General features: G+C 40.8%; 1 protein-coding gene across 7 annotated transcripts in view; it reads left to right on the forward strand.

Moving 5' to 3' along the window:
* COL19A1 (collagen type XIX alpha 1 chain) overlaps nucleotides 1-24,675 on the forward strand; it is a 1,277,374-nt gene that overhangs the window by 904,148 nt on the left and 348,551 nt on the right. For all 7 annotated transcript variants that reach the window (XM_063916766.1, XM_063916758.1, XM_063916759.1 and 4 more), the window contains 6 exons: nucleotides 4,593-4,646; nucleotides 7,649-7,702; nucleotides 7,843-7,896; nucleotides 9,186-9,275; nucleotides 9,995-10,039; nucleotides 10,953-11,030. In XM_063916766.1, coding sequence (XP_063772836.1) covers nucleotides 4,593-4,646; nucleotides 7,649-7,702; nucleotides 7,843-7,896; nucleotides 9,186-9,275; nucleotides 9,995-10,039; nucleotides 10,953-11,030 — 375 coding nt within the window. The remainder of the gene's footprint in view (nucleotides 1-4,592; nucleotides 4,647-7,648; nucleotides 7,703-7,842; nucleotides 7,897-9,185; nucleotides 9,276-9,994; nucleotides 10,040-10,952; nucleotides 11,031-24,675) is intronic.

A 24,675-nucleotide genomic window follows, 5' to 3' on the forward strand; every position in this document is an offset into this window, starting at 1 on the left:
AAGGGGTATCCAGTTGCGCTATATATATCGCACCCACAAATGCGCGGTCCAATCGCACAGCATATAGGTACTTGTTACTTATCTGCCGTACGACCACGGGTCGTTATACAAACTGGGACCCTCAGTCCGGAGCGTAATACCAAATGCACTGTCACGCTCCTCTACAAATCACCTCACGATTTGCGTATTTCAATCTATATTAACGTGAGTCAGCCACTTCACGCCACCAAGCCTCCTCTTACTTGATGTACCACGGGACCCGACTTCTGGGGTTCAGTTCCACTCACTCCTACATTCGCTCTCTCAAGCACACTTTGTCTTTTCTGTACAGAAAATTTGGATTCATTCAGGTTGGCAGCTTTACCCCAGAGGCAATACAGTTTTTAAACTAAATTTAGAGTAACCTGCTTTTGAAATCTGATAGTTATGTGCTATTGTATTAAATGTCTACTATCCCACCTTTGAACTAAATGACATTATTGTATAATTTGTACTTAGCGCCCGCATTCTTATGCACTTTGCGCAAACATGCGACCGTGCGTGTCCTTTACGCTGCGTGCACAGTCCTTTACTTTGTCCGAGACACGTGTACAAAACCCTGCGTCCGCAATAAAACATCACACAGCTTCTATAAATGTGAGCAATACTAACTACTATTGCCCACTAGACACAACTTGTTCTGTATAAACTTTTATGCAGACCTGCGTTTGTGTCTTTACGCTTACTTCCTTAAACATTTATTTTAGTTTTAACTATATAGCAATAAATGTATCCTATTTCACACAGATCTATAATGACTCTAGCAATAATCAATAATCAATAATTTAAATGATATGATTCAGATTGGATAGCTATCTTACAGAACATACACTGATATAAATATATATACATAATTCTAATAATATTATATATATGTACCATTCACTGGTCTCCTATGAGACTCATTTACCCATTCAGTGCTTCTAATTTTCATATCAACAGAGGTTCATAAGCCTGTTCAAGAGGGTAGTGGGACAGGTTAATTAACATTTCAATGGCTATCCTAAACTAGCAAGCAGAGTGAACTGAATCCTAGAGGTAAAAGAAAAAAAAAACTTTTTTATATAAGTATTCATCTATTAACTCTCACTAGGCGCAGCTGAAACTATTTGTAATTGACTATGGCATGGGTTAAATAAATGCATTGGTAACTCATAAATGGTGTTTGATGTGACCAAGGAGAGCTGATTATTCTGAGCAGTGAAAAACAGCCATTTAGAAAAATGACCTTCCCAAAATGGCCGCTGCTCCTCCCCCATCCACATCCATGAGGGTTACACAAAATGGTGGACAGGCCATGTGGTTAGTCCAATATGGAGGACAGACCATGCAGCTTCCTTTGTCACATAGAAATCATACATCATACAAGCACCAGAAGTTATTTTAGGCCTGAGTTAAAAATAAAACCTATATCAAGGCTATGCAGCAACTTTTAAATGTATTTTTAACCCTACTTAACAGATAAGCAATCCAATCTGAATCAAACACAATATGACTTATTTGAACCTTTTTTTGCAACAATAAAAATACATTTTTGCATCTTAAATATTATGAGAAACGCATTGTCCCTTGAATTTCATATCAGCGTCTTACTAAAAACACAACAATACACACGGATATGATGATTTTCTCAGCTTTTATGATGCGTCCATCACAAGCTGATCGACCACAGCGTCGCGTTTATAATGTACAGTGCATCATTAAGAACGTGATATCGCGGACCAGCCCCCATCTAAGAATGCCAAATTGATTTCTCACAAATATTTAAAATGCCCGCTCTAATATATATTGTAAACGCCTGCACCTCTTAGTACCATATCCCATGAATGTGTGCTATACATCGCAAAACACTGCATCCCATAAGAGAAAACTATACACCCACACATTATCTGAGTTCCAAAGCTCATTGATGTATATATTTGTTATTAAAAGGATATGGATTCAATATATATTACAAAGTACAGTATACCTATAGTTACATGATTACAACTCACACAGTAATCAGTTAAAACATACAATTACATACAGTTTCATACAGTTACATGCAGTTACAGGCCAGCGATACAATACCATTCCCTCAATGCTTATGTCTCTCTCTTTCTGTAAAATCATGCCGGGACTCCATCTTACGCTGAGACCAAAACAGGAACTGAGCTGGCAATAACTCCATCATCGTCTCAGACCATACAGCAACTCTGAGACCAAAACAGGAACTACCTTCCTGTGTGATCAATGTGTTATCTAGTTTCTGGGGGAGGGATTCACGTTGAGTCACCAGTTCCTTTGTATATGCTGATCAGGTTCATCCTTGGGGACGTCCAAAGGGGCTGGCCTGAGCTTCCTGTCCACTGTCCTGTTTGGAATATCTATTGTTCTAATAAAAGTGATTTTAGCTTTTATACATTTAATCATAATTCCGTGTTGCAATGTCCTACAACTTAATAACAAGTATCAAATGAATCCACACATTAATCTGGTCGTTTCAATAGTAAACATGAACGGTCTATCTTGTTTCATTCAAATAATACACATACATGACACCACTCCATCATATACAATTCTAAACCATCATGATGTCTGGCACTTGATATTATTATAATTATGTACTGCATGAAATAAGTGTCGAATCCATCTCTGTGGCATGTCCGTGTAAATGCGTGTGTTACCATATATTGCTGTGCTCGCTGCGCGTATTTGCAAGTATAGCGACATAATGTGTGTAGTTTGTATGTTCTCTTTATGTAATTTTTTTTTTTTTTACTTCGACAAATGTTGATCAGAGGTCAGAGGGATGTTGAATTGAAGAAAAGTGGCAATCATTTACATGGCAAAATCAACCTTGTTTATCCATGTAAATGATTGCCACTTTAAAAAACAGGAGAATTTTACCAAAATCTCTCACTTTCTGATTCTCTTACCCTATTAAATTTCCCCCTGTATGTAAAGATGTGTGGTCTGTATGGATTGATGTAAGTAGATATGAATATTTATGAAAGTTATGTGGGCAGATTTGGAATTTGATAAGCTTGCCTGAATAGGTGAATTTTCAGGGAAAGCTTAAAGGTTTGAAGACTAGAGGAAAGTCTTATTGTGCGTGGGAGGACATTCCACAGAGTAGTTGTAACCCAAAGGAAGCCTTGCAATCATAAATGGGAGCAAGTAATGCATGGGAATTAGAGATGCAGATCTTGCACAGAGCGGAGAACTCGAGTTAGGATATATTCTGAGATAAGTGAAGTGATGTATGTTGGTGTAGTTTGGTTAATAGCCTTATATGTAAGTAAAAGTATTATTATATTGAATATGGAAAAATACAACCAGCCAATAGATGGTCTGACAGTGCTCAATATGACCCCATGAATTCTTCATGGCCTGTATTCTACAAAGTTATAAAAACTTCCACAGATATTCTGGTCCTTGTTGACAGTTGTTGCAGATTTGTCACCTGCACAGTTACTCTGCAAGTCTGCAGTTCCAAATATATCCCAAAGGTGTTGTATTTGATTGAGATTTGGTGATTGTGGAGGCCATTAGAGTACACTGAACTTGTCACCTTTGTGGAACTAGCATTACATGATGTCCTTTGTAACATAGTGCAGAATCCTGCTGTAACTAGCCACTGATGGCTAGACTGCAGTGACATGCGGCGGAGTGAGGCAGGGAAGGCAGAGCCTTTCCTGTCATACTAATATTTGCACCAGTTTTGACTGTGTAAAGTATATAAAAAAACAAAGACTATATTAGAAATATCTTCTTTGCATTATTCTGATCATTTGTATAGTCAAAACTCTGGAGTAAAAAGTCTATGACAGGTGAGGCAGTGCCTCCCCTGCCTACCTTTTCCTTACTTCTCCAATCAAAACTCGACAAATTTCCAGGAGTTTATACCTCTGCACTTTTGCATAATGCCTACATGTACCCTTTGGCTCATATATTGTTTGTAAATATAGCTCTGGTACTAGCCAGTGCCTCCTGAGCCATTTAGCTCACTGCAGACTGTGGTTATAAAGAAGTGCGCATGATCAGTAACAATACTCAGGCACAGTAGGCTGTGGCATTTAATTGATGCTTAGGAGATCTGTATTTTAAAAGATACTGCAATCACCCAAGCAGGCACCAATAGTTATTCCATGTTCAAAAGTAATGTAAATCACACCTTTTCCCCATTCTGGTGTGTGGTCTGAATAACTTAACTTCTTGACTGTGTATGCGTCTATATTTTGAATTGCTGCAAAATGATTGTCTGATTATATAGTTCTGTTAATAAGCAGCCCTAAAGGTCTAATTCAGGCATTCCCAACCGCGGTCCCCAAGGCACACTAACAGTGCAGGTTTTAGTTATATCCAGGCTTCAGCACAGATGGTTAAATCAAAATAACTGTGGTACTAATTAAGTCATCTGTCCTCAAGCATGGATTTCACTAAAACCTGGACTGTTAGTGTGGCTTGAGGGAATTCCTGCTCTAATTACTAAAGTACCATTGAATCAATATTATGCTACAGATAAACAATGCTAGAAATTCTGAATTCACTTAATATTATTTGTGATTAAGGGTGAAACCGGACATCGAGGATTACCAGGATTCCCTGGAGCTCCTGGTATTCAGGTATGAGAACAATTCTGTAATATTCCAATTTACTTCCATAATGCGGTAACTCAAGTCAGGTCAAAGCTGAAAATAACTTTGATAACTCTGTACATATTTTATACTTCAACGATGAGGGAGTCTCCATCTGTATCATTTGCTGTTTCTCTGCCTAAATGGAGGATTAGTCATGCCTAAGCGATATCTCAGGTTATTCAGTTGTTGCACGGACAGGTGCGTTGAGGCATGAGTACATACGCAGCATGCAATACACATCTTCACCACTGGGTGACTAATGCTCCACTAATCCAGTACTGTAGAGCGAATAGTGGCGGATTGATATGCAAGCTCTGGCAAATGGTCAGTGACGACTGTAATGTTACTGTATACTGTACCCACAGAACAATGGTCAGACAGAGAGTCAATTTAAAAAAAGAAGCCAATAAATCAATCAATAAAATTAGTTTATACAGAAACAAGCGAATGTATTAAAGCAATGGTCCATTGACCTTAGGTTTATGTGAGCTATTAACTTAAATTAAAATGGGCTTAAAGCTTAAAATCTCCAGTTCTGTGGGTCCAATCGGCTCAGATTGGTATGGAAGGGGAGACGATTAGCTACCAGAGGATACCAAACCCTAGTTTCTGTGACCTCAACAAGGCTAACAGCACGCGTCGGAACCCATGGTGGGTCTGAATTAATGGACCCATTATAGTCTATGAGAAAATAAGTCCACTTTGTTTCCCAATATCTCCTTTTCTGGGTATCCCAGAGACTCAAGACCGGCACCATACGAAAGAGCAAACTCTTGGCTTTATGGGTAGAACAGCCACTAGCTTATGTGACTTCACAAAGGGAAATGGCTTGTAACATACTCTGCTCTAAAGGCTATAGAGGCAAGTGTTCTCTTTATAAGTATAATGGGGAGAGATAAAAGCTCCTCCCTAAGTTCCTGAATGCCAAAACACCATGCTTAGTGTCTCTGTACAATATTTTCTAGTTGTGTATTAAGTAGCACGAACAGCATGTAACGTACTCTGCTCTAAAGGCTACAGCGGCAAGTGTTATCTTTATAAGTATAATGGTAAGAGATAAAAGCTCCTCCCTAAGTTCCTGGATACCAAAACATCATGCTTGGCATATCTGTACAGTATTTTCTATTTGAGTACTAAGTAGCATGAACAGCTTGTAACGTACTTTGCTCGAAAGGCTACAGCGGCAAGTGTTATCTTTATAAGTATAATGGGGAGAGATAATAGCTCCTCCATAAGTTCCTGGATGCCAGAACACCATACTTAGCATCTCTGTACAGTATTTGCTATCTAGCCAGAAACCCTGCACCCCGTGCAAGCTGTGCGGACAACTGGAGGGGACCCGACATGCGGTTGCATGCCCTTTTTTCTTTTTGGTGTCACATAAACTAGTGGCCAGTCTGCCTGGAAAACCAAGAGTCTCCTCTTTCGTATGGTACTGGTTGTGAATCTCTGGGACACCCAGAACCGATGATATCGAGATGCAAACTGGACCCATTTTCCCATAGACTATAATGGGCCCATTAATTCAGTCCCACCATGGATGCCGACACTTGCCATTAGCCTTTTGGGGGTCACAGAAACTTAGGGTTGGTATCCTCTTGTAGCTAATTGTCTCCCCTTCCATACTAACCTGGTTCTGAGCCGATTGGACTCCCAAAACGGGAGATATTAAGCTTTAAGACCATTTTAATTTTATTTTATTTAATAGCTCACTTAAACCTAATGTCAATGGACCATTGCTATAAAACGTTTGTTTGAATTTGTATACACTATTTTTATTTATTGATTTGTCTACGGGACCTCATTGCCGCAGTGTATTTTAAATAGGGTAATGATACGCGCGTACAGCATTGCCCATACAGTGTACAGTAAAGTAGTTCTTGCACTATAGTGTACTGTATTTCAATGGAGACCACACGCTTATGCAATGGTGCATTTTAAAAAGTGACATCTGGTGGATGATCGCAGGTATTACACTCACCAGTAACGCCAAATGCCAGGATAAGCTCTTTCAGCCTCCATACGACAAGACACGCCGCCTTGCACCCATGCATGCTGCGACTTCGTGATCAGGACTAATGTCATAGACAGCATAGATGATCGAGGCTCCATCTGTATGTTATAGTAGCTATCACAATGTAACAGTGCTGTACAACTAGAAGCTTACGTGCCAGGGGCATTTTAAGAGAGGAGGGGACCTTTGTGCAGCCTCCATTGTGGGCTCCCTCCTCTCCGGCAGCAAGTAGACTCTGGCATAATGCCAGAGTCTTCTGTGCATGCGCAGGTCTCTGGGAACATAGCGCTGAACATCTCCAATGCACATGCGCAAATCACTCCGAAATGGCTGCAGTGGCCATTTTCCAAGTGATTTGTGCCCGCACTGCAGGGCTGCTGCTTGCGGGACTCTGGAGGGGCAAGTATACTATATGGGTGTAGTGTGTGCGGTGTGGGCCCCCCAGACCTAGGGGCCTGCGTGCACTGCACGCACTGCACCCATTATGGAAACGCCTATGCTATGTGCCAGATAGCCCTCCGAGGATTTTATTTATGATCCTCGCCACTTCTAACAACTCCCTTAAATATACTGTATAACCTCATCTGTAATAGTATTTGTGGGTACATGAAGTGGTGCTGAGAGGTACTATTTCCCCCGGGCCCAGGCCTGATGGAGCCCAAGTCCCACCACCCTTACCTTGCAGCTTCAGCGGCTGCAACTCTTCTCCTCAGCCTAGCACATACTGCTGTGTGCTGAGCTGCAGTGTGGCCATGGAGACGCTTAAAGTACATTTTCTGTACTGTGCTGGGCTGAGCCTCCCGTGATTAGGCCCCGTCCTCTGAAAAGTACCTGGCCCCAGCCAGAGCCTGGGTACATGCACTTCAGTAGTTTGTGGTTTGTCAGTATTGTTTTACAAAGCATGCCAATAATGTAATAAAAATGCTATTGCAATATGCCTTAAACAATATTAATTTCATTTCGATTGTTTCAGGGGCCAAAAGGGGACTCTGGATCTACTGGACCACAAGGTGCACCAGGAGATGCAGTATGTAATAAATTGCTTATACTGTTCTTGTATTTTGGTGCATATCTACATTTTTGTGGAACAGGCTTAAACACAGGCTTGTGGAGGGTTGTTTATTTTTTATTATTTTACATTATTTTATGACTGTATTTGTACAACAGGGGTTACCGGGAGAACATGGTATTCCTGGAAAGCAGGGCACTAAAGGGGAAAAGGTACCTTTTTTGTTTTATGTTTTTTTTTTAAATCTTTTTCTTTTTAATCATTTCTATATTTCAAAATTGCATTTTTTCAGTACAGCCATTGAACTTACTTCTACATTTTCACTGAATGATTTTCTAAAGTTAAGTTTGATTGCTTAATGATTTACTGTGGCATAAAATACTTTTTACAGTCTCAAGAACAGTGTCCTGCACTGCATGACCAATATATAATTAGGATTAAGATAAATAGACTATTGACTTTGTGGTGGTTGCTTAAAATTGGTGTTTTTTTCACATTTCCATGATATATAGCACCACTCAGGTCACATCACTTTGTGTTTGCCAGTGATAGTGTAATATTAGAGATGCTTGAAAAATTCACACTTCATTTAAATTCAACCTAATTTCACCAGTTCATTGACCCTGAACATGTGTGCTGTCCATTTAGCTATGGATCACAGTTTGAACTTGAATTTAAGTTTCAATGATCATGTTTAAAGTTCCTGTTCAAGGATCTCTGTTTCAGGTTTGCATTTGCACTACAATTAGTCTTTTTATATTGTTTTTTTTTTTTTTAAGTCAAAATAGTATATTTAATATACTGTATTTAATATAAAATTAATTTACCATTTTAATATAATTTATCTTTCTTAATTTGAAATGTGAACGCAATTATATTTAAAAAAAAACATTACTTTTATTCAAATTGAATTGAAATGTAACCTGCTGAAGCAATTTGGCATAAGCTTGAACATATATTATTCAGCTGGAGCATCTCTTGTTATCATAAGTTGGGTATTGTTAAGGCTAAATATTGTTCATCTTTGTTACTTCTAACATGTTTGCCTTTTATGGAAAGAGAAATAAACACTTTAATATGTTTTGTAGAAATACAAAGATTTACTTTTTCATTTACTTTTATTCCAGTTATAACTTCATGTGACAGTACTCCAATCTGAGCATGGTAGTGTTGCTGTCACTTTCAGTTCTAGTTAGTTTATTGTTTGGATGTCACAAGAAATTATATAATCAATAAACAAATCTTTATATATAAATGTACTACAAATATAATATAATTATGTAAGCTTTAGACAAGGTACTAGTACAAGTACCCATGAAAATTAGCACATTTGAGTTAGATTCAGTAAGCTGTAGTTGGAACATTTGTACTATTGCATTCATTATTTTATACCTGGTTGGTTTTGTATTGGTTCATTTAAAATTAAGATAGCATAGCGTTGTTTACTTTCTTCTTACACACATTTGCAAAACAATAACTAAACTTGCATTTCACTCAAAAGGGGGAGTCCGGTGGTGACATTGGACCTCCTGGACTCCCAGGTCCCAAAGGGGATCAAGGAACAACTGGTTTTGGATTACAGGGAGAACCAGTAAGTATATGATTTTTTTTTCTTAATACCAACACAGCTACCTCTCCATATCATAAGTACACACACAAGTATTTTGTTTTCCTTTGGATGTTTTATTATTATTCATTATACAGTGTACACAGTTCTGATATAGGCACTGCAGTTTCAAATGCATGCTTTAATGCTCTGGGGTCTTTTATGTTGTTGAAACAACTCTGTTTTAGTTACAAATTATTACTAAATATTGCAGCTCATACTTCCCAAGAGTTCCTCTTAGAAAAGTAATCCACCAATCCTTTACTTTGGTTTGGTATATTGGGGGTAATTCCAAGTTGATCGCAGCAGGAATTTTGTTAGCAGTTGGGCAAAACCATGTGCACTGCAGGGGGGACAGATATAACATTCGCAGAGACAGTTAGATTTGGGTGGGTTATTTTGTTTCTGTGCAGGGTAAATACTGGCTGCTTTATTTTTACACTGCAAATTCGATTGCAGATTGAACACACCACACCCAACTCTAACTCTCTCTGCACATGTTAAATCTGCCCCCCCCCCCCCCCTTGCAGTGGACATGGTTTTGCTCAACTGCTAACAAAATTCCTGCTGCGATCAACTTGGAATTACCCCCATAGTGAAAACATCACTGTAGAGAGTTCCATTTTTAAAATTTTTTGTAAAGTCTGCATTTCTTTTGCCATGATTTTATAATTATGACTTGTCATCAACTGTATCAATATTAGGGACCAAGTGGAATACCTGGTGTGCCTGGTCCACGTGGCCCCAAGGTATGTTATGTTGCAGTTATTTACATTATCCTGTTTTAATTACTATTTAGAACTTTGAATTAGACAGAATTGTGAGGCTTGTCACTTATCCATATAGTCTGTGCATGAGTCTATGTTATTCTGCTGACATGTATAATTATAGCCTACCCTCTTAATGCTGCTGCATTGGAAACCAGAACAAAAGTAGAATTCTAATTACATTTGTTGCAATTTTGTTGCAAATCATGTGTGGCAGTAAGTAAGACATTGGGGTCTATTCAATGCATGTTGGATCCGACAATGCAGTATTCAATTTGTGGGCAAATCCGACTGGTAGCCCATTTTTGACCATGCCAATCCGACTTTTTTTAAAGTCGGATTGATATTGTAGAAAACGGGACTAAAACCTGTTGGATTTGGCTGCAAATCCGACAAAACACGTGGATCCGCCGATCCACGTGTTTTCCAACAAGTCAGAAAAAGACAGACCCATTCAATAGGTCAAATCATGATTCGACCTAAAAAAGTCGGAAACTGCCGTCTTTCCGACTAGACAGCAGTTCCGATTTAAATTGAATAGACCCCTTAGTGTTATAGAAATAGAACAATATGGATCCTATGTGTAGCTGGAGATATATAATATATGATTTACATTAAAAAAAGGATTGCTTAGGTTATGCTGATAACCACCATCATGTATTTGCTCCAGTCCTCATCTTCGGAGATGATGTATCAAACCCTCTAATGCTGATTGGTTAATATGGGCAACTTAACCGCTTGTCCATTTCGTCACTCTTTAGGAGGCTTGATACAGATGTGTAAGTCTTTTAGGTACTGTATCTACTATGTGTAGATGCTAATTGCCTATTGTGTCAGTATAATTCATGTATGTTTAAAGCTATCAGTTTTTGCTTAAAAAATATATTATTAACAGGGAGAAAGAGGTTTGCCTGGTGTTCAAGGACAACCCGGAGAACCGGGATTATCTGGAACAGGAACAGAAGGTCCTGAAGTAAGTGTGCATGTACAGTAGGTCTATATATTTACAACAGGAGAGACATGTACAGTATCTTCACAAACAAGCTAAATCATGTTGTAATCGCTATACAAGAGAAAAGTATATTAAAGGCTATTACAGGTTGAGTCTCCCTTATCCAAAATGCTTGGGACCAGAGGTACTTTGGATATCGGATTTTTCCGTATTTTGGAATAATTGCATACCATAGTGAGATATCATGGTGATGGGACCTAAATCTAAGCACAGAATGCATTTATGTTACATATACACCTTATACACACAGGCGGAAGGTCATTTTAGACAATATTTTTTATAACTTTGTGCATTAAACAAAGTGTGTCTACATTCACACAATTCATTTATGTTTCATATACACCTTATACACACAGCCTGAAGGTCATTTAATACAATATTTTTAATAACTTTGTGTATTAAACAAAGTTTGTGTACATTGAGACATCAAAAAACAAAGGTTTCACTATCTCACTCTCACTCAAAAAAGTCCATATTTCGGAATATTCCGTATTTCGGAATATATGGATATGGGATACTCAACCTGTATTACAATTCAGGCTTGATTAAAATTCTTGTTTGAGAATAATTTATTACATTTATTCGCTTATTCTGGTCAGACACCAGGAAAAAAAATCTGTTTACGGAATTTTTACTTACAGTAGTTCATTTTATAGTATGTGAAAAATGTAAGTTAGGGATAAGAAGAGATGAGTACATTAGATCTCTCACTGTACTATTTAAATGACCAAGAAAGGTGCAATTTAATTTGTAATACACTGCAGGCACCTTCATGTGTATGATCCCTTACCTCTTAGAGATCTCTCCTCTTTTAAGAAAATATTCTGTAGCTACCCACATCCTGACATGCCTGAACAGACTCAGATGACATTACATTTAATATTTATTTTCCATTTTTCTTAGTAATTGCTCATGTATTCTGTGACCTAGCTAGTTAACCGTTAATACTCACAGCTGTCGTTAAATCATCTTTTACAGCTGTCATATAACCACACAGTTATTGATGTGTTATAGTGTATGATCACCTTTAGCTGAAAGTTATATAAAGTTCAATCGGAATATACAGTATGGTGCTTGGTCCACATATTAGCAAAAAGTAGTAAATGGTATGTTTTGCCTGTAACAGTATGCAAACTGAATGGATGATTGGTGAAATATTGGAGCAAAAGACACACAAAGCAAGATTGTAGTTTAGATTAAGGTACTGCACATTGTGTGTGATTCAGGTCCTGTCACTATTAGGTAAAAGTTGCAATGTATAGATGTTCGGTACATTGCGCATGTGCAGTATGTGTCCTGCGTCCCCGGAGGCAGTAAGACTGCACACATTAGGTGACTCACAGTATACAGCCATATGGGGGCGTGATGGGCTGGCTCCATTTCACAAGACGCAGGCATGTTGCCTCCGTCTTGTGGGAGTGTTGAGGCCAGGATTTCAGCCTTCTGATGGAGATTTCTTGACCTCAGCGATGGAGCTTCGGTGGCCGGTCTGCATAAACTCAGGTTAACTCATCCGATTATGATGATGATGATGATGATGATGATGATGAATGATGTGATGCTGCATACTTGTACGCAACAGAGGATCACACATGCATGCTGGAGGCATTTACCTATACCAAATGCCTCCTGCTGCATTACCATATGTAAGCATAGCTGTTGTGGCTGTGCTGTCTACACCACACTCGAATCAGGCCCAATATACTGTAATTAGTGTATTAGAGAATTATGAAACTTTGGAAATATTGCAGGGTTATTGTATTGTAAAGAGAAATTAAAATGTAAATGTATTCTGATGAGAAATATTAGTAAAAATCTATAGCTTAGGCTCTGTTGTGGAAACATAATGAAAATAACAATTGTTTCCCTTGCCCTCTCTGGGGGGGAATTCAATTGTTTGAAAAGTTGGTTGGTTGTCTGTTTTTTCCTGTCTATTAGATAGAAACAAACAGACACCCAACTGACTTTTCAAACAATTGAATACCCCCTTTGTGTCCACCCACATCCCTGCTAGAATGTAAGCTCTTGGGAGCATGGCCCTCTTTCTTGTTGTCTCCTCTTCATAATTATATAATTATGTATTTAGGTATATAGTATATGTGGCTTTTCAAACTTATCTGTAAATACCTCATAATGTGGTATTTGAAACTTGGGGGGGGGGGGGGCAATTCAGTTGAGTGCTTGGGGGGCTATTCAGTGCAGGGACTGCCTAGAGCTAATAAAAAGGTTCCACTGTAAACCCTCAACTAGAGGATTTCTGCTTGCACCCTCCTAATGGAGCAAAACTCTGACAAAACTGTGCCACAATCTTGGTTGTGGGCTTACTGCATGCATTAACAGCATGGTGCTTGGCACTTAAGTTGGAAAATTGTATTTATTGCAACTAAAGGCCATGCATTAAGCACAGTAAATTGCATCTGCTTACTTGAATGCTGGGTGTGAGGCAGGCAATTGAACCACTCTAGGCTCTCATTCCCAACACTATTCAACATTGCATTCAATTGAATTGCCCCCTAAATGTATATTTTATTCCCTTTGCATGGAGACATGGGACCAAATGTAATAGGGTCAGAGTTTGGTGTGTGAGACGAACTCACAACTTCTTGCATATTTGAAAGGTGCGAGTTTGAACCATGATTAACATTTGATTAACATTTACAAATATATAAGGGGTCAATACACAGAGCTAGCATGGGATTTACTCTTGTTAAAATCAGGGCCGTAACTAGGGGGGGGCTAAGGGGACATGTGCCCCGGGTGCAGGCTTTGAGGGGACGCAAAGGAGTTACAGAGGAACAGGTGGTTTTTTTAAAGGTTTTTTTTTTACCGGCAGTGCTGTGCTGCTCCAGTAAGGCACCAGACAGCACCCTTGGCAATGTATCTGACCCACCTGTCTGCCCACAGCTGGCTCCAATGCTGTGCAGGTGAGCTCCAGTACCTGGAATCTCTTCCATGCCGTCTTCTCTCTTAAACTCTTTTCTTTGCCACGCAGTGCTGCGACTAGCGTGCAGAGCACTGTACAAGCTATAGAAGCGCACTGTGCTCTAAGTTAGCAGTATCAAGCTCGGATTTGCCTCCCAGATGGGGGGATTTGGTGTACCTTATAGGGGGATGTAGTGTAGTGATGTAGTGTATCATATAGGGTATGTAGTGTAGTAATGTATTGCAGTATATAGGTGCATGTAGTGCACTGATGTGGTGTAGCATATAAAGGGATGTAGTGTAGTGATGTAGTGTACCATATAGGGTATGTAGTGTAGTAATGTATTGCATTATATAGGGGCATGTAGTGCACTGATGTGGTGTAGCATATAAGGGGATGTAGTGTAGTGATGTAGTGTAGCATATAGGGTATGTAGTGCAGAGCATAGGGGCATGTAGTGTAGTGATGTAGTTCAGCATGTAGGGGATGTAGTATAGTGATGTAGTGCAGTGGACAGGAGAATGTAGTGCAGTGACGAAGTGTTATGATATAGTGCAATGTATGGGGACACACAGTGGATCATGTAGTTGAACACGCTGGCAGGGCATGTGACGCATACTGTAGGGCATTTGATTCACAAAGGGCAATATTGTCCAATAGTATCTCCTTTTTTCAAATTTCCTGGTAATCTGATATTTTAGTCTGACAGAGTTTGTTTACTGTTGTTGGGTTTTTGTTTGTTTGGTTTTTTTTTGGGGGGAAGGGGGGCGCAAACTATTGTCTTGCCCCGAGTGACGAAAATCCTAGTTTAGGCCCTGTTAAAATCATCACAACGGATATGTGGACACCCACTTAGGTTTGAGGAGAGGAGATTTCACACACAGAGATGGAAAGGTTTCTTCACAGTAAGGACAAGGGTGGTCATTCCGAGTTGATCGCTCGTTGCCATTTTTCGCATCGGAGCGATTAGGTGGAAAATGCGCATGCGCATGGTACGCAGCACGCATGCATTCACTAATTTAACACAAAACTTTGGAGATTTGCACAAGATCGAATGACGTTTTGTCATCGCTCGAGTGTTCGAAGTGTGATTGACAGGAAGTGGGTGTTTCTGGGCGGAAACTGGCCGTTTTCAGGGAGTGTGCTAAAAAATGCAGGCGTGCCAGGAAAAATGCAGGAGTGGCTGGAAAAACAAGGGAGTGGCTGGCCAAACGCAGGGCGTGTTTGTGACGTCAAAGCAGGAACTAATCGGACTGAGGTGATCGCAATCTAGGGGTAGGTCTGGATCTACTCAGAAACTGCAAGGAATTATTTAGTAGCAGTTCTGCTAATCTTTCGTTCGCTATTCAGCTAAACTAAGATACACTCCCTGAGGGCGGCGGCCTAGCGTTTGCAATGCTGCTAAAAGCAGCTAGCGAGCGAACAACTCAGAATGACCACCAATATGTATTTGGAATTCCCTGCCTGAGTAATGGCGGACTCGGTCATTACTTTTATGAATGGGCTAGATAAATCCCTAACAGATAAGGATATACAGGATTATAGTGGGTAAATCATGCACTATAAAATAAAAAATAAAAAATGACATAACGGCTAAACATTCACCACAGTTAAAATTAGTCGTAAAAATATTACAGTGTAGGAGAGCACTAACAGGTTGAACTGGATGGACAAATTTTCTTTTTTTAACCTCAGAAACTATGTTACTAACTCTCAAATTTAATAGGCTATGAGTTTTTGGAGAACTGCAAGTAATAGCATGTGGGGCATTAAAGGGACAGATGGTACTTAAAATAAATATTAAAATAAAGACAAGACACGCACACCATAGAAAGTAAAAGTTAAATAAATCATTTATGCTCACTCAGACTCACATATACTTACCTAATAAACCCTGTTGCCCTTTGGTCCTCTTCTCCAGTGTAGATTAGGCCTCTTCATTCCAAAGTAGGTAAAATTTAAACCTGACCCACCAGACATGTAGCATTGTATGTGTGATCACATACACTTCCACGACTCGAATGTCCAGGCTCCGGGGGACTCCTTTCACTAGGAAACCAGTAAGCCAATCAACTTGCAGCTCCTGAGGAGCTCTGCACTGATAGGCTGTGTGAGGCTGGCCTGTCACTCAAAGTTCTCTCCATAGGCTATAATGGAGAGAAATCTGCATTATAGCCTATGATGGGAACAGCTACAATGTGGCTACCCGCAGATAAATAGAAGTCAACCAGCTCTGATTAATCACTTTTTCTTTTACATCATGTGGACAGCCAGGTGCATGTGCATCATTTACCTGGGGAACAGATGGTTTGAGGAACATGGCAAAGAGTTCAAGGTGTTGACTTGGACTCCCAATTCCCAATATCTCAATCTGATCAAGCATCTGTGGGATGTTCTGGAAACCGAAGTCTGAGCAATGGACGCAACTTATAGGACCTAGCCACTTAACTGGCTAATACATTTTCCAAAAAACACTCAGAAATTTTGGGTTAAGAACATATTTATTTTATGTTTAAAAAAAGTAACATTTTTAAAGAAACATTGATTTGACCATCAATGGCCGTCATATCAGAACATTAATGATCAGACCATTGCAATATCGCAATTTTATATTTTCTCCTCTCTGCTGCCTTGAGGTATACAAAGGGAAGCAGAGGGCATCTTCTTTTACTTTTCCCTGCCTGATCAGCATGGCAGGTACTGGGGGAGGGAACAAGGAAACAGATGGATAGGGAGGTCTGAAGATTGGCAATTACTGGAAGATTGTCAGATGCCGAAAGTGGGCTTTTCTGAATAGGTGTATAAGATGCGACAATGTCAAGGAAAAACTAGCCTGGTGTGGTCGAATGTGATTTGACCACACAAGGCAAGTTGTTAAAGGATTTGCTGAGATGTGCGCCGACCCCAGTGTTTTGGTTTTGGATCTTTATTAACTTCATGTTTTGGTTTGGTTTTGCCAAAACCGCCCTAAGGTGTTTTGGTTCTGTATATTTAAAAACATTTTTTTTATAAGAACTGTTAAAATCACATAGTTTGGGCCTTCTTTCCCTACATTATTATTATTATTAACCTCAATATCATAAATTTTTAGCCATTTCCTGTCAATTTTGACCACTTCACAGTTCACAATATTGTTTTCATCCAGTTTATGCCAAAGACTCTAGGAAGCTGGATGGTTAGTAAGCGATAGAGCAGCGGCCCAAACACACATCAGTTTATAGTACATCTATGAAACATTGCCATACAGCAGAGGCAGAAAAGAAAAGAGGTGCAAGATGGAATTGTCCATCCTCCCTTATGTTGGATATTAAAAGGGACACGCACAATTTAACAAAGGAAGCACTTCAGCGACAGAGACTGCCACTGTTGTGGCTAAAGTGCTTGGTTTGCTTGGGCCCCTATAAAACAAGCAACCAATGTGCTTAAAGCAGCTACTGTAACAGTGTTGTTAATCCTCTCTACAGTTGGAATAGATCATTCTTCTCATCCGATTCCTTACCTGGCTGTGCTGAAAACTCTTTCTGAGTACACACTGGAGGTACTGAAGTACTGCAAAACAAGTTTGTACAAGGGCCTCTAAATTGCCTTTTTTTTCCATCCATTACTCAAAGGACTTTGTGACATGCCTATTTCTATGCTGTCCTTTAAATAATCCTCCACCATTCTTTGGATGTTGACTGTATCATATGGAGTTACGGTTGAATTGTCACAAATTTTGGTAAATTCTTTTTAGACCTGACCAGATGTCAAAATGTTTTGTTGACTCCTTTGCGTCACCGCTGGGCTTCTTGGGCAAGCTGAGCTTTTTCTTGGCAGCAGCAGTTGGATGAGAAACTGAGAAGTTTTTGTAGCATGTACCTCTTGAGCTTACAACTTGCTTAATAGGATCTTGTTACATCGATTAAGGCAGAGGTTCTCAAACTCGGTCCTCGGGAGCCCACACAGTGCATATTTTGCAGGTCTCCTCACAGAATCGCAAGTGAAATAATTAGCTCCACCTGTGGACCTTTTAAAATGTGTCAGTGAGTAATTAATACACCTGTGCACCTGCTGGGTTACCTGCAAAACATGCACTGTGTGGGCTCCCGAGGACCGAGTTTGAGAACCTCTGGATTAAGATCTGGGTCAGTTGGAAAGAAAGACATGATGCATGACTTAAATCTAGGATCAAACACAGTTACCATAATGTAGTTATCCGATTTCAAGACATTGCCAACCCTTGGATCCTGACAAAGTGAATTAAGGGCTTGATCTACAAGTGTAACATACTGTACTTAGCGGAATAGCTTTGTTTCATCTCCTTCAATTTCTCTGGAATTTTAAAAAAAATTGTATTTAGTAGGATCACCCGACACAAGCTGGTAGTGTCCAAACTCACTTCACAGGTGAATACTGTACTTAAAATGCTTTCAGCAAATTGCACAATTCTTCACTGCGCTGGAGTAATGTACATTACCCCTCTTCTCCCAATGTCATAGCTTGTTGTATAGCTTTGGATCACTTTTTGCTGTTCCTCCATCTGCTGAAGCTTGTAAATGGTTGAATTTCACCTTGTTACTTCCTCTTGCTTCAGTTGGTGACAGGGCAAACTGAAATGTTCTTGCAAGTGCTGCAGTTTTCTGCATTCAGCTGCTGAATGCCGAAAATGTCCAGAAATTTTTCGGACCACAGACAGCATCTTCTGCACACCACTTTCATTTCATAAAAAAAACTCTATATTACCAAGTTGGTTATGTGAGCAACACATGGGATGTGTTGGAATTAATTTACCCAGCTGTAAAGCTTTCATAATATTTGTGTCATTATCACAAATCACAAATCCTGAGGACAGTCCAACCAGGGTAAGCCATTTTGCTATGACATCAGTTAATTATTCTAACAGGTTATCATTGATATTATTTATTTATTATTTATTACCAGTTATTTATATAGCGCACACATATTCCGCAGCGCTTTTACAGAGAATTGGTATGCAGCTTAGTGATGCAGAGTGTAGCCTGCCTCTGAATGAGCTGGTGTTTGTTAGATGCTGTTCCTGCTGCTGAAAACGATTTGCACATCCAGTGGCAGTCACAGTCATGTAATCTTTAGTTTTCCCAATTCCACTTGTCCTCATATCTGTGGTTAAATGGAAAGTGGGTACAATGGCATTTAGTAGGCCAATTATTACAGGCAAGCAATTTCTTTTCTAGTAAAATGGAATGAAGATGGAATTTGGTAGCAGGGACGCAGGACCTCAATTATCTGCCTAAAACCTGTTGCATTAATGGTGGATATTGGATGCAGATTAAATACTAGTATAGCTATCATGGCATCCATGGACAGAAAAGCGACTGGTTGACAGCTGTCATACCTGCTACCTCTTAGAAATATTTGTTTAAAAGTCATTTATTGTTTGAAACTACTAGTAGTCTTCTTGATCCCCTTCTGGGATGAAGAACCACCAGCAGCATCAGGCCTAGTACTCATGGATTCTTCTGAGGAATCCTGGATAGGGGAGGAGTTACCTAGCATTATCCTGGTTGCAGGACTAACTCCAATCATTTAGTGAGGCTATTAATGATGAAGGTGGTGGTGGAGATTGTAGGCACTGGGATCTAGCTGAGAGTTTGGACCTAGCTGATGCTGGACTGCTTGTAAGTTGTTTTTTTTAGCATACGTTTCTGATTTACCCAAAATCTTTCTATAAACTCACTGCAAATGATGTAACAGGGAGGAGGATCCTAGATGGTTAACGTCTGTACCTCTACTTACTTTAATTTACAAAAACTACAGATGGCTAGACAAGTGTTGTCAATATTTGGGTAAAAATAATTCCACACAAAAGAAGTGGATTTTTTGGTATTTTGTCCAGGCATGACAATGACCTTTTTTCTTATTGCATGCAAGGACTGCTTCCACTGCTGCCTGATTTACACAAACATCATCCTCGTTAGCACTAGTGTCAGCTACAGAAATACCCCCCTTGTCATGTAGCACTTGCACAGTGGCATCCTCAATTTCTTTGTCACCAGCTATACGTCTGCTGCTCATCCCCACATTTGCATATGCTGTAGAAAGGTATGTGTTTAATATACCACCTGTCAGGATCCTGGCGGTCACAATACCAATGCCAAAATCCCAACAGGGGTATAATGCTGCCACTGGAATACCAGCGAGATATATGATTCTCCCTCTGTGGTGTCCATAACACCCGTAGAAGGAGAATGTAACCTGTGGGGAGCGAAGCAAGCCACCATTCCTGCAGCATGGCGAGCGCAGCGAGCCTGCAAGGGGCATCAATTCACTCGCTCCACTGCTGGCTTTCTGGCAGATGGGATGCCAGTGTCGGTATAGTGACAGCTGGCATCCTATACGCCGGGATCCCATACCGATTCCTGCAGAAATGGTGGAAGGAGGCTTCTCTATGAGTTCAGAATCAGAAAGGTTGGGCTCACACATAGTACTCATGGACACACTTAGACTCTCTTCAGGGCTTTGTGATGTTTCTGAACACATAGTTTGTTCTACTGCCTCAATGTTTTTTTTTTCAGCACTGATTTTTTGGGGGGGGTTTAATTTTTTTGACACCTCTTCTATACTAAGGAAGAAGGGCTTGCATCATCATGAGAGGAAGAAGATGCCTCACTGACAGTTGCAGAACTAACACTCATAAATAAAGGCCAAGACCTGATACTTTCCATGCCACTTTGGGCCTAATTCAGACCTGATCGTATCAGCAAATTTGTTGGCAGATGGGCAAAACCATGTGCACTGCAGGAAGGGGGCAGATGTAACATGTGCAGAGAGCGTTAGATTTGGGTGGGTTATATTGTTTCTGCTTTATTTTTACTCTGCAATTTAGATTTCAGTTTGAACACACCCCACCCAAATCTAACTCTCTCTGCACATTATATCTGCCTCCCCCTGCAGTGTACATGGATTTGTCCACCTGCTAACAAATTTGCTGCTACAATCAGGTCTAAATTAGGCCCTTTGTGTGATGAATGGCATGTTGACAATTTTATGTTTTTTTGCAGTAAACTTCCCTTTTATTAGAGGTGTGTTTTCCTTTACCACTGTAAATTTTTATTGTTGTTTTTTATTATTTCAGATGCCCTGACTTAATCTACTTATGCTCTTGGGCATCAGCTTTAGTAGATGATGCTGAAGGACTAGTATCATCATGACTGGTGGCAGCAGCTGCAGTGCTAGTATTTGGTTTCTGCTCCTGCTCTTCTCTCAACTTATCATTATCATTTCGATATTGATGAACTCAACACACACAAGTTGTACAAACAAAAGAACATTTTTTTTTAAATGACTGACAAGTCACTAAGCTTATATTTGTGACTTTGTGAACAAACGTAGAGGGGGTTGGCCTGTTCAATTGCAGTACTTATATGTATGTGAACAAACACAGTGGTGTACAGCACCTACACCACACACATGTTGTACAAAAAAATTAACTTTTTTAAAGGGGGGGGGGTATATATATATATATATATATATATGTGTGTGTGTGTGTATATATATATATATATATATATATATAAAACAGGATGATCCACAAAGTGGAACAGATAGCACTCACCAGATTTCAATTCAATAATTCAGCAAAAAGAATATTTAATGTAAACGGTAATCTCACCGTCTACATTAAATATTCTTTTTGCTGAATTATTGGATTGATATCTGGTGAGTGCTATCTGTTCCACTTTGTGGATCATCCTGTATTGTACTATGGGTCCCACCTGCTGTGATTATTATCATAATAGTGGCACATTCCAGTGCACCAATAAAGAGTTAATGATGCACTGTGATGACAAAAATAACTAAACAACACCATAATTGTCAATTATACCAGCATTACATGTGTCCTCTTACATCTTTGCTCCATGTGCTACAAGTTGTGTTACACATACTGTAACATGTGAGTGTAGCTTGACTTGGTAGTGCCTAGCATTTTTTTTTGCATTTTCTACACAAAAATGCATCTTACATGCAAAGTAATGCAATAAGACACACAAGCAGTTTCTGCTGATTAAAATGATATGCCCATATTTTGTGACTGCAACAGTATTTGCATACAAAATGCTATGCTACAGTGTTTTCATGGAAAACACTGTAACATGGCATTTCAGATGCAGATAGAGTCGCAATTACACACAGAATATAGGCATGTGGCATATCATTTTAATCAGCAGAAGCTGCCTGTGTGTCCTATTATATAACTTTGAGTCTAAGACTTATTTTTGCATAAAAACACAAAAAATATGATCGGCACTGCTGAGTCTCGCCACAGCGTGGCGCGATTTAAAAGGCTGTTTAGCATGACTGCAGCAAGGATGTAAGAAGACACTTCTGTATTTCTAAGTAAAATAAAAATGTACAAACATACTACAGTATATGGAAACATTATTTACTGAAGTAGAAAGCAAACTTGAAGATTCTATTTCAGAATCGCACATCTGCAAAATGGCCTGTTCTGCCAAGAATTTGATTTGTATGAGCTTCCTCGGGCATTTACTCATCTCTAGGGTTTACCAGTATAGCAATCAGGGGCATATCAAGAGAGGAGGGGGCCCCTTACCCTACTTTCTAGCTTTCAGCACAGCTCTAGCATTAGTAGACTCTGGTGCTGTGCCAGAGAGGGGTGTATCTACCCATTGGCCAGGATGGCACTCACCAGGGGCACCAGCCAAGCAGGGGGCGCCAGCCAAGCAGGGGGCGTCTCCCGGCGGTGCTACCCTCGGCCAATGGGTGGAATCCCTTAAGCCGTAGTGTCTGGCAATACCTGGTGTGCCGAGCTGCCTGTGCATTGCCTAGGATGGAGGGTGGAGGCTCACTCAGCAGGCAGTAGCGGGCGCCGGTGTACAGCACCGCAATGCACTACAGGGAAGAAACTGAAAATAACCTACATCTCTCAGCAACCCTTGCTGTCAGGAACTCCCTGCACCAAGGGCTGCTGGGAACTGTAGTAGTTTTTTTCAGTTTCTTAACGTAGTATGGTGCGGTGCCAGACACCGGCACCAGCTCAGCCTGCTGTGCAAGCCTCTGCTCTCCATCCCAGGCAATGCCTAGGCAGCTCGGCACACCAGGTATTGCCAGACACTACAGCTTTGTGCTGGGATGTTGTGGCTGGGGACTATGGATATGTGCTAGGGTCGGAAGGGAGGGTGAGGGGACTGTGGCTATGTGCTGGGAGGGGGATTATGACCATGTGCTCGGGTGGGACTAGGGCTATGTGCTGTGTGGGGAGCCTATGGCTATGTATGTGCTGTGAGTGGGGAGACTACAGCTATGTTTTGGCAGTGGGAAGACTACTGCTATGTGCTGAGGGGGGAGGGGAAACTATGGCTAAGTGCTGGGAGGGGGGGAAGACTATGGCTAAGGGCTGGGAGGGGGGGAAGACTATGGCTAAGGGCTGGGAGGGGGGAAGACTATGGCTATGTGCTGAGGGGGAACTACAGCTATGTGCTGTGAGAGGGTGGACTATGGCTAAGAGCTGGGTGGGAGACTATGGCTATTTGCAGAGGGGGGACTAAAGCTATGTGCTGTGAGGAGGGACTATGGGAAAGTGCTGGGAGGGGGGAGACTATGGCTATGTGCTGAGGGAGGACTACTGCTATGTGCTGAGAGTGGGGGAGACTACTGCTATGTGCTAAGGGGGGACTACAGCTATGTGCTGGGAGGGTGGGAGACTATTACTATGTGTTGAGGGGGGACTATAGATATGTCCTGGGAGGGGGAGGGGGACTATGGCTATGTGCTTGGGAAGGTGGAGGGCTATGTGCTGGGAGGGGGACTATAGATATGCTGGGAGGGAACTGTTGCTATGTGATGGGAGTGGGGTGGAGACCATGACTGTGTTGGGGAGGTGGAGACTACGGCTATGTGCAGGGAGGACTATGGCTACAGCTATTTACTGGGAGGGGACTATGGCTTTGTACTGGGAGGGGGAAATAACTATGTGATGTGTTCTGGTGGGGGCTATGGCTATGTGCTGAGGGGGCAACTACAGCTATGTACATTTGAATAGGAGAGTTAGGTAGTGCGCTGCACTGCACTACTTTTCACTGCACTACTATTTGATTATACCACCTGGCCTTGGGTGGTATTGCCTTCTCGGCCAGGTCAGGCACTGCTAGTGTCTCCACAGTGTGATAAGCATTACTGTGTGGGCATAATGTGTAAAGGGAACTGCTACTGTATGGGCATGATGTGTATAAGGGGTATTACTGTGTAGCGTCATTTGAATTGGGGGTACTATTGTATGGTCATGTCCCTTTCCCACAAGATCATGTCCCTTTTTTGCACTTGCACCTTCCCTATTTCAAATATGAGGGACGCCAGTCCCTTACTTTGCCAGGGGCGCCCGGACCCCTAGATACACCCCTGGTGCCAGAGTCTACTGCGCATGTGCAGATTCCCAGGGAAATGGCGCAGTGGAAATTTTCCTGTTGATTTCCTTACCAAGCATGCACAAAATGGCATAAAAGTGTCTACCACACCATTTTCCGTGTGATTTTGCAGCACTGCAACTGCTGTTGTTGGACTCCGGAAATGTAAGTATGGAGGAGAAATGGGTGCAGGGTGTGAGGTCTTGGCCCCCCTGGACCCAGGGGCCTGTGTGCATCGCACACCCTGCACCCATTAAAAATGTGCCACTGATAGCGATGTTGATTAGAATGCTAAATGTGA

This window comes from Pseudophryne corroboree, chromosome 4 (genome assembly GCF_028390025.1).
Source record: "Pseudophryne corroboree isolate aPseCor3 chromosome 4, aPseCor3.hap2, whole genome shotgun sequence".
Taxonomy (NCBI): domain Eukaryota; kingdom Metazoa; phylum Chordata; class Amphibia; order Anura; family Myobatrachidae; genus Pseudophryne; species Pseudophryne corroboree.